At 42.3% G+C, this 11,450-nt stretch overlaps 1 protein-coding gene across 2 annotated transcripts; it reads left to right on the top strand.

Annotated features, from left to right (window-relative positions):
* Window positions 1–253: 253 nt before the first annotated feature.
* On the top strand, window positions 254–11,294 carry zgc:171971 (uncharacterized protein LOC569690 homolog). 2 transcript variants are annotated; one of them, XM_034120014.1, is made up of 8 exons: window positions 254–1,067; window positions 1,615–1,661; window positions 2,223–2,380; window positions 2,997–3,121; window positions 5,666–5,768; window positions 5,937–6,205; window positions 9,952–10,101; window positions 10,311–11,294. In XM_034120014.1, the coding sequence occupies exons 1-8, from the start codon at window positions 876–878 to the stop codon at window positions 10,449–10,451; spliced, it is 1,185 nt and encodes a 394-aa protein (XP_033975905.1). In that variant the 5' UTR covers window positions 254–875; the 3' UTR covers window positions 10,452–11,294. The 2 variants fall into 2 exon arrangements, with proteins under 2 accessions (XP_033975905.1, XP_033975904.1); XM_034120013.1 differs by having other exon boundaries at window positions 9,949–10,101.
* Window positions 11,295–11,450: the final 156 nt, after the last annotated feature.

The following is an 11,450-nucleotide window of genomic DNA, read 5'->3' as shown; positions in this document are numbered from 1 at the left end:
ACTGAAAAAAACTGTAAGTAAGATTTTGAAAGTCAAGCTCTTTTTGTCGTTTAAATGGATTGTAACGGAGCAGTTTTAAAATTAAGTATTTCTACTTTAGGTAGTAGGGTAGGTAAAAAATATGAGTACTTTCACCACCACTGGTAACTTGTAATATTATTTTTGATTTGACCACCTTGTCATGGAACACATCTCCCACAGGAGACAAACAGCTCCATCTTGTGGTTCAGTCTGTGTAGTACAGTATAAGAAAAACAATGGCAACGCAGTTGGCTACGGAAGGAAAATAGCCACTATCCATTTAAACTAGAAAAACAGGCAGCAAAACGAAACCAGTTTTACTAACTGCTTTAGTATTTTCTGTAGTTTTACTCAGTCTTTTATGATATTCTCCAACCACCGACAGGATATTCCGCTGGGTTAACTACCAAGACGATGTGAAGAAGTCTTTATTTGTATGTAGCCGACAGGAAGGATATACCGTGCAGTGCAAGGCTACCGAAAATAACGAGTCTGCTCATAACATTTCGTGTTCCGGTTTGCTAAATTGAAACGTTTTTGTCATTGAGAGTGTAGTTTTACATGTCTATGCACTCTGTTTTGATATCGCTATTGCAAACAAAATGGAGGTTGCTAAGTTGTCTGTACCATGGACCAGGCTTAGTTTAACAGCGAGTGTTATTGAACTGTTTCTGTGAAAGTCATAGTTACACATAAATACATTAAACTCATAGACGGATTCATTCCAGAATAAAAGCACAATATGTAACGTTAATGATTATGTTTACAATAAAACAGGGTGTTTTGTTATGGGACACGCCTCACTAACAGGCATTAAAACAATAGAATATTAAAAGGAGGTCCAGACACACAGAATGACCGACTCCGAGGACACAGCCAGTGTTCCCGGCTGCTCCGGCCTCAGCAGCGGGGCAGGGCTGAGTTTCCCCCCGGGCAGAGGACTACTAGGCCGGGTAAGGAGTCTGTCCTCCCCCGCCCCCCCTGCAAGACTGACCTCGCTCAAAACCAGGGACTTGACACTGGGGGGAGTCTTTAAGAAACCAAAGGTAATTAATGATACACCTTTTTGAAACATGTGGTCATGTGTTTCATTGTTGGTCTTATATAGGCCTATGCCTTAATTAAATGCCTATAGGATTTGTTTCAGTATTAGACAGACTAGGCGCCAAACAATGTTATCTTAAAAAATCAGCAAATGTTAGAGAGTCAAATTAAATAACAAATGTCTTAAACTAAATGAGGTAAGTAACTTAAGGTAGTCTCATATACTCTTCACTGCAATAGAGGCTAGGCTACTGCATATACTCAGTTTTTGAAAGTACATATACTCAAGTAGGTGTACTTAAATACAAATTTGAGATGTATATATTTGATTTGAGTATTTCCATCTCAGAATAATTCATACTACTCCACTACAATTTGAAAGAAAAACATTGTGCTTTTTGATAGAACACATATCCTCAAGTTACAGGTAGTGGGGGGCTCAGACTCTTATTTTACTGTAGAGGCTAATTGCAAGTGCATGTTTGAATCCCAATAAAGAGATATGTGGTATTAACAATATTTTTCTTTCCTCATTGTGCTCTTCTTCAGAAATCCTTTGAGCCAAATGTCCACGCTGTGAGGAAAAACAAAGATGAGTGAGTGGCGTTAACAATATCATTTCAGTGTCCTGTTTAGTAATATAAGTTTACCAGTATTTATAATTTTTTGCTGTTAGTTTGTAGTGTATAATGATTATAAATGTTAGGTCCACAGGCTTCACTTTGTTAGAAAAAGTAGTGGGGACACTTTTTTGAGATAAAAAAAACATACTACTGCATTGAGCACCCCCCACAAATAATACATACATAATGTAAAAAAAGTATTGTAAGCATATTTCTGATATATAAATACATACATATGCCTACACTGCTGCAAAGCTATTCTCTATTCAATTCTTATTTATATTAAACCTGTCACTGGTCCAAATTGCACCACTTAGGTTAGCAGACATACACCCAAAAAGTGTGAACAGTCCTTGAGATTGTACATGTTCTCTTGTGCAAATAAAAGTGTACATCACTTCTCAAAGTGTACAATTCTTTGAGCACGCTGTTTTCAGATTACTTTATCAAATTACCTAATGCAAAATGGTGGGGACATTTCCCCAGTGTCCTCAGTATAAATGATGCCTATGGTCATGTCTGAATCTACCCCAGGTTAAAGGAAGAGATCAGAGCGGCTCCTAAAAAAGAGAAGAAGAGAGAGAGGGATGAGAGGAAGAGGGAGAGCAGGGGGAGGAGGAGAGAGAGGCCGCAGACCATCCAGTCTCACTCCATCTTCGAGCAGGGTCCTGCCGACACCGTACGCAAAACAGGTGCACATATTCTTCATTTTTGTTTTTAATATCCTTTTTATTTTCATTGGAACTTAAAGGGGACCTATCATGCAAAATGCACTTTTGTACGTCTTTTATACATGAATATGTGTCCCCGGTGTTCCAGGACACCAAGTGTCAGAAAGCACAACCCTCTCTATTTTCCTCCATACCCAAATCTCTAAAAAAGGGGCTGCAACGGATCTGATAAAAACTGATCCAGATTTGAACACTGTCCTGACGTCAGGACGGTGGCGCTACGGCTATTGGGCCAACTCCACCAATCATTAGGAGACAGCCACGGCCATTGCCGTTCGAAAGCGCTGGAGACGCTGTAGTACATATGCCAGGCCTGTAGGTGGTGCTGTTCTCACATCTCACATCAGCCCTTGCAAAAACAGGGGTAAAAAAGTGCAAATTGAGCGAAATGAGGCATGGCTAAAATGCATGATCTGTTTGGTATTTTGAAAAAAAAAAGTATAAATATGCCTTATATAGGTATGGTCCTACACTATATTATTATAATATAGCATGATAGGTCCACTTTAAGCATGCACACTACAGGTTGGTTACAGTCGCACTTCCTCTCTCATCATCATCACGCCTCTGTGTTCAGGCTGGCGTGGTGCTACAGACCTGCACGCCTCCACCACATCTCCTGCCTGTAAACTGGTGAAGAAGGAGAGGAAGGAGTCAGAGGAGGATGAAGATGAGATACTCAGTAAACTACAAAGGGACGATGTGAGTACTTTCCACCTTAAGGGATAGATTCACAATTTTTCCAGTTTGTGCCACAGTAAACACGCAAATTAGTTACGTGACAGGCCCACTGAAGATCATAAATTGGTTGGGTTATTTTGAGTGGTATTGTATTTATTCTTGCGCTGCTGTTAGTAGTTAATATGCTTTTTTAACTTCTTAACATTTATTTTTTAACAGCGATGAAGACTAGGACAATACAGCACAATCAGTGAAATAAAACATGTATAATAAAAGCATAGGTTCAGTTCACAATGCATATAAATGAGGTCAGACATAAAAATAATCAGAATCAGGTACGTTTACACAAACAAGGAATTTGCTTTGGTGTCTGGTGGTGAAAACATAAACAATCTAATAAAATAAGTTGCAATAGTAGGTAAAAAATATAAAGATAACAAAAATAAGTATTTTTAAGAAGACAAGTATTTACACCAAATTTAAATGTAAATATACAAAGGCATTGTTAAGGTCCTACACATTTGTAACAATCCTATTTTTCCCAATAATTATTCTCTTTTTGGAGTCGTAGAGTAAAAGTTACTTTCTTTGTTGAGCAGATAGATTAGTCTATTTTTTGTTGATAACTGGTGACTACATTATTATTGTATGGAGCCAGTTGCAGAGGTGATACGCTGCCTCTATTTCTCTGGAAAAACTGCACATTAACCTCTTAAGCACGGCGGTCCCCCCATTGGACCCCTCCCACCGTTTTTTTTTCGAGATAATGTCTCAGGGCTTCTTAACATTTATGAAACTATTAATGTGTAGCACCAGATTAACGGGAAGAATCTCAGCTAACTGAAGATATGAACCATTTTTACCAAAACAAAACACAAGTCTCATAAGAAGCGTCTAAATGACCCCTGAGCGAAAAGATTCTAACGCACTGCGGCACACAATTCAAGATAAAGATACCCTTATTACTTATCGTACTATACTGCACATACAATATAGCCGATTAAAGCTGAGACTCCACTGATTATTTAGGTATAGTATCATCACTGAGCGATCCCAACTTGCGACAGGGGAAGCAAACACAGACATCACAACACGTACCTTTACGGAGCTTTTACGGCAGATCGTCTCACCGTAGCTGTCAATTAGGTCAAAAGACGTGTTCAATGGCATTAAAACGAAGAAAAAAAAATGCTACAACTGTTGATCCATAGGTTGATAATGTACCTGTGCCTTTGAAAAAATTATTTATAATCCATAATTCCATTTTTTATGTAAAAATCGGAGCGGAAAAGTTAGCTGCTAATGGTAGCCACCAGAGTGTATGCAGCTTCCGGTTTTGGTAACGCGTCACTCTCACTCCTTATTTGTTAACGTTTTGGTGTGTATATAACTTTCCCTCGATTCCATTGGCTCTAGCGGTTATAAAGAGATTTCATTCATCAAAAGGGGGGATAGGACCAGAGATAGGTCAAATCCACCCAAATGACCCCAGAAGTGGGTTTTTTTGGCTAAATCTCTCTAAAAAGGTCAAATTTCACTTGTTTTGCATCAATCTTGATACAGGGTACTTATTATATGTTGTACTTTGGATTCCTAAAGCTTTTAGTCTACTAACCCATCATCCAAGGGTAGTTTTCACTATAAGTAAAAAATAATTTTTGGACGGACACTATAATTTACAGTTTTTTACTATGTAAAATCTGAATTTTCTTTAAAATAAAAAACATCTATATTGATTCTGACTTTTCTACATCCAACTCACAGGTTTATCATTACTTTGAGAATAAAGATGATTAATTTTCCCCTTTTAGAAGGGAAGATATGGTCATTTGTTCTGGGAATGTCATTTTCGAGCCTGAGACCTGAAAAACAGGCTCAGGGCTTAACAGGTTAAAGCTTTTAAACAGACACATTGTGGACCTTTCTAAAACCTAATATTTGACATAGTGTCACCTCATGAGGTTGTTGTTGGTATTTTATTATTACTCTGATGCCTACATACAGCATGCACAGAACAACATTAGAATGTATTGGTAGTGGTTTTGTTCAGCTGATCTTTGTAAATCCAATATTTACTCCTCTTGTATCTCTGGTTGGTTCTCCACCAACTCCTGAGAAAAATATCTGGCTCTGACGGACAGACGCCTTTCACTTTAGAGACAGTTATTTGATCAACTGTTAATATACAAATAATGACTTTTAGATCAAATCATAAACTAAATTAGGGCTGCCATGCTTTTCCTTAGTCCTTGGAGTGACAAAGCATAGCTTATTTCAAATAGTCTTATTCACAATTAGGAAGTAAACTCTGATTCACTGTGACAAAACTGACACCATCATTTTTCCGTCTAAACCTGGAAGACAGTAAAAGTGTGTTTTTAGTGAGTTTAATGTGGCGGTTTGCCAGCAGACAAAGAAAGTTCTGATGTTTTCCAAATGTTTATCTGCGTAGCATTCGTTTATAATGACTGGTGAGTCAGTAAGTTGTAATTGATACTGATATCAATAGTAATATAATATCACTAATCATTTTGGTCATTACTTGTGTTATATTTTTACCCTCAGTTCATAGATGATCCAGGTCTGAGGAACGATGAAAAGCTGACACCCATCCAGCTGCCTCTGTGTCAGCCCAGCAGTTTCTCAAAGACACGGACGTCCAGCACATGTGAGAAAACCTCCTCTGACTAAAGTACTGCTACTGTCTGATGTTTAGTAGTCTCATTACGTCTTGTTTAGTCACTGAATCTGCTTTTCTAGCAGCTACTCTCAGTATAAAAAAAATGCAGAATTATTTCAGTCCATTCTGGTGGTGAAGTGTTTGTCCTGTTGGCAGGTCCAGAGAAGCCTCGTGTGTTCAGAGCTCCATCCTGTAGAGCCGGAATCAGAACAGAGCTGCCCAGAGCAGAGCAGCCGTCTGTGGGAGAGCTGCTGCAGCAGCTCAGCCTGTCGGACAGAGAGGAGCTCTTCTTCATGCAGCTTCCTGACAGCATGCCGGGCAGAGCTGCACAGAAAGTGGACCCCCCTCCAGCACCTGCAGCAGAGAAACCTGCAAAGAAGGAAGGCAAGCTTGCAGACAAGAGGCCAGCACAGCTGCAAGCACAGGTGAGTCAGAATGAAGCAGTGCTGTGTTATAAGACAGTGTTCACCAGTGGACATACGGCTGAACGGCTACAAGCTAACCACTAGGGTTTCTCTGATAGCTTAAAATCTAGATATCCAATTTAAAAACCTTATCCGGTCTGTATAGTGGTAAAAAAGACCAAGATCTAAAAAGAATGTAGCTTAAAACTGGATAAAAAGTAAATTTATGACAGCATACTCAAAGGGAAATTACTGTTACCTTGATTAAAGTTAACATTTCCCTTTGGATTGAACATTTTTGGAAACTTTTGGGATGGCGCCGCGGATGGCTGCTTCGATGTTACGGTGCGCTTTGTTTTGTGCGTTAATTCAGTGTTTACATACTGTACACCGAACTCTTTCACTAGGGAAGAGCTCCTAAACATTAGAGAAACAACTCTAGCGGATTACTTTCCCACTTTTCTCTGTTCTTCCGTGGAATTACTGGACATTCTCGTAAAAGGTTCCCTCACCTGCATTCAAGCACTCAAACGCCACAGGAGAGGGGAAAGGGCCGGGACACTGGTGCGCCGCCTTTCGTGTGGCAAAAAGGACTATACGCAAGAGAAATATGCGGATACAACCCGTTTTTGTTCCCGTGGGGCACCAGCCTCAAGCTGTTGAGAGGTGTCATGGGGGATGGTGTCAGGACTGAACTCTCTGTCTTCAAATCTGCAGTAGAACTGATTCAGATCGTTTGCAAGGCGTCGGTCGTTCATGGAGAGGGAGGCTTTTGGCTTGTAGTTTGTGATCTGTCTTAGGCTGGTGCCCCACGAGGACGAAAACGGGTTGTATCCGCATATTTCTCTTGCGTATAGCCCTTTTTGCTACACGAGGCCGTAACGAAACGATAGAAACGGACCCCGCAAACGATAACGGGTCCAAAGGTGGATAGATCTGGGAACGGAGCGCTCTGGGGGGTCCAACGGCTCCGTGTGATCGCCTCTATACGATCATTTTGTGATAATGATGATGCAATAGCCCCGCCTCTCCCCGCCTCTGCTGCTCACCCCCGCAAAAGTACACTGCACACTGAATTCAGATTATTTATCTTTATCTCGATATGGACATAAACGCGAGTGAAGTCTAATCTGACAGGACGGAGACACGCAGCTCCTCCCACTGTGATGCAGCGGGAGGAAAACACACACTTCAAGTCAGATCATCACCCTTAGCTATTTTAATGACCTCTCAAACTAGTTATAAATATGTTTATTTTTACTGTCGGGTCACTCATTACTGGATCAGCTGCTGCATGAGACAGACACTGACGCTGTCAGAAGAGAGGGAAAAGAGATGCCAGGCTCCGTGTATTTTATTATTATATATCATTATATATAGTCGTTATTCATTTGTTTTAAAGCTCAATAAATAACAAAGAAGACCTTTGACCGGCACTTTTATAATTTTGTCCGGAAGATTTAAACTTTAACACACGCTGACCGGCGAAAAACTCTGCCCGGTTCCCTCGGCCCCCACCAAGGAGAATAAACAGAAGCGCAACCATGACGACCATTCTTCTTCGCTGCTTTTGTGGAGGAAGTTACAGCGCCACGTACAGGCTCGGCATATGTACTGCAGCTTTTTCCAGTGGTTGGAGCTAAACGGAGCTGTCTCGTGTGAACAGACACTATCCGGTGTATATTGCGTGTGGACGGAAGCTTTTTTGCGATTGCGTTAATCCTATGCGTTTTGCCGTATGCGTTCCCGTGGGGCACCAGCCTGAGTCTCACACCTCCACATCCCCCTCCCCTTCAGTGTCCTACTCTCCTACACCACTGACCTCCCCCGACACATCAGACTCTCTCTCAATCAATGAAAGGGATGTAAACAGACTTTTCAGAAAACTCAATACCAGAAAAGCGGCTGGGGCTGACAATGTCTCCCCCTCCACCCTGAATCTCTGTGCTGATCAGCTGTCTCCTGTGTTTACTGACATCTTTTAACACCTCACTGGAGACATGCCACGTCCCAGCATGCTTCAAAACCTCAACAATCATCCCGGTTCCCAAGAAAGCAAGGATCACAGGACTAAATGACTACAGACCCGTCGCCCTGACCTCTGTGGTTATGAAGTCCTTTGACCGCCTTGTCCTGTCCCACCTGAAATCCATCAGACCCCCTCCTGGACCCCCTGCAGTTCGCCTACAGAGCCAACAGGTCTGTGGACGACGCTGTCAACATGGCCCTTCACTTCCTCCTCCGGCACCTGGACACACCAGGAAACTACTACGCCAGGATCCTGTTTGTGGACTTCAGCTCCGCCTTCAACACCATCATCCCGGCTCTGCTGCAGGACAAGCTCTCCCAGCTGCACGTGCCCGACTCCACCTGCAGGTGGATCACAGACTTCCTGTCTGACAGGAAGCAGCACGTGAGGCTGGGGAAACACATCTCTGACACCCGGACCATCAGCACTGGTTCCCCTCAAGGCTGCGTTCTTTCCCCTCTGCTCTTCTCCCTGTACACCAACAGCTGCACCTCCAGTCACCAGTCTGTCAAGCTCCTGAAGTTTGCAGACGACACCACGCTCATCGGACTCATCTCTGGTGGGGGGGGGGGCTCTGCCTACAGGTGGGAGATGGACCATCTGGTGACCTGGTGCAGGGACAACCACCTGGAGCTCAACGCTCTCAAGACAGTGGAGATGGTCGTGGACTTTAGGAAGAGCGCAGCCCCACCCGCCCCCATCACTCTGTGTGACTCCCCATCACTCTGTGTGACTCCCCAGTAACTGCTGTGGAGTCTTTCCGCTTCCTGGGCACCATCATCGCCCAGGACCTCAAATGGGAGCAGAACATCGGCTCCCTCACTAAAAAAGCCCAGCAGAGGATGTTCTTCCTGAGGCAGCTGAAGAAATTCAACCTGCCAAAGACGATGATGGTGAACTTCTACACCTCCATCATGGAGTCCATCCTCACCTCCTCCATCACCATCTGGTACGCCGCAGCCACAGCCAAGGATAAGGGCAGGCTGCAGCGTGTCATCCGCTCTGCAGAGAAGGTGATCGGCTGCAATCTGCCATCCCTCCACGACCTGCATGCCTCCAGGACCCTGAGGCGGGCAGGGAAGATAGTGGCCGACCCCTCCCACCCTGGACACAAACTGTTCACCCCCCTCCCCTCTGGCAGGAGGCTGCGCTCCATCGGGACCAGAACCTCTCGCCACCTGAACAGTTTCTTCCCCTCCGCTACCGGCCTCTTAAACAAGGCCCGGACCCCCCACAGACACTTTACCTCTGCCACATCATAGACTATATGCATTACATTAATGCACACAATGTCATACTCCTTTCTGCACATATTCTGATTTCACATTTCTTAGTTTATATGCAAATATTCATTCATAGCATTCTATTTCCATGTAAATTACTGCTTTATTTAATTTTTATTTTATTGCTATTTAACTGTATTTTATTACGGTGTAAAAGATTTTGTGTTTTATATTAGATTTCTAGTTTTTTATATTTTATGTATGCACCATGACATCAAGTCAAATTCCTAGTATGTGCGAACCTACCTGGCAATAAACCTGTTTCTGTTTCTGATTCTGATTCTGATTCTGATTCTGATAAAAACACACCTCAACAAATTAAAAAAACATAATTACATTTTTTAAAGATATTAAAATGCGATTTACAGATAATTGGAATTGGCAGCCGTTGGTCATTTAAACCCAAAAATGCTTTTTGCAGCCAGTTATTAACAGTCTGTGCCTGTCCTCAGCAGGTGCCGCTGAAGGAGGGCTGTCCCATGCTGTCCCAGCTGCCAGAAGGATTTCTGGGTAAACTGCAGATCAGGAAGTCCGGAAAGGTGGAGCTGAAGATGGGTCAGGTTGTGATGGACGTCTCTGAGGGAGCTGCTTTCTCCTTCCTGCAGGTACTGGGTGGTGACTTTTCATTTTTTACGACTTAATTCAGGGGTGCAAGACAGGTTTCTCTCTTTGTATTTTAGATTGTTCAGTTCACCATATACACCCATATACGTGCAGTTAACTGAACTTAAACATTTGCAACACCAGAATATATCTGCTAATAAAGTGAAACAAATCCATATTAATGTGGAAGCTTTCTCTCCTTTCTACTCAGCAACTGGTGTCTGTGCGTCTGTCTGACGGTCGAACTGGAGACATGATGGTGTTGGGAAACGTCCGCCACAAACTGGTATTATCTCCTGACTTCCAGGCGTTACTGAGAGAAGCTTCACCACAGCAGCCACAAGGACCCTGAAGGCATCTCGAGGTCACTGACTCTTTGACACTGTGTGAGAACTGTGTACGATGGCTGATCGGATGTTGTGGGACCACACCCACACACCACTGTGAAGGAAGTGACCTGGAGTCTAATATATTCTTCATACCTCTGGTTTGAGGTTAAGGCAGCTATGCAGGCTATCAACGGCAACCTGCATCATTTGTATGCTAGAATTGAGCCTAGCACATTTTGAATATCGTGTGATAGAAAAACAAACTCATAAACAGTTTTTACCTCTGATGTGAAGACACTGCCAGTTTTTGGAAAGATGCTTTAAAATCATGGTATTAGAACCCTCCCCACTGATCTACAAGGACTCAATTGTAGATGTTACCTGAGCACTGAATACCTGTTAACTTATGACTTCTCTCACTCTATCAGTTGTACATGCACCAGCAGAGCACTCAGAATGATAGTGACACCATGTTGTTATCATATGGCGGAAGCTTCCAGACTGTAGTCCAACACTGAGTGACTGTAATTTGAATTTACAGATGCTTTCATAACAGAACTTTCCCATGCTTCAGTGTATCAGTCTGACAGTGTGGATGATAGTTGATCCAGTAGATGCACTTATTGCAGTTACATTTTCTCTCCACTAGATGGCGCCTACTATACATTTTGTATTCTGATCTGCTGTTAATCTGTTACTTCCTCTATTTTTAATTGTCTGTTTTAACATGCTTTGTATATTCTATTTTTGTAAACCTGTAATTATCTCTTGAAGAAATTAGATTTGAATGTTAAGGGACTTCCTGGTTAAATAAAAAACAACTGTTGTGTAGTATTTTGCTAACTGCAGTATTATTGTAAGATTCACGTTGTGTGTTTTTGTTAAACTTGAAAACACGTTCACCTCGAAGCTTCATGGAGAATCTTCAAAGCAGCTGCAAATCCAGATGTTGATGGCCTTCAGTGTTTTAAATTGGCACAGTAAAAAAAAAACTGGGCCCTTTCAGAACATTTAGAAAAATG

The sequence above is a fragment of the Trematomus bernacchii genome, unplaced genomic scaffold (assembly GCF_902827165.1).
Source record: "Trematomus bernacchii unplaced genomic scaffold, fTreBer1.1, whole genome shotgun sequence".
Lineage (NCBI taxonomy): Eukaryota > Metazoa > Chordata > Actinopteri > Perciformes > Nototheniidae > Trematomus > Trematomus bernacchii.
Note: the sequence above shows the minus strand (reverse complement) of the source record. Positions and strands in the feature narration are given on the sequence as shown.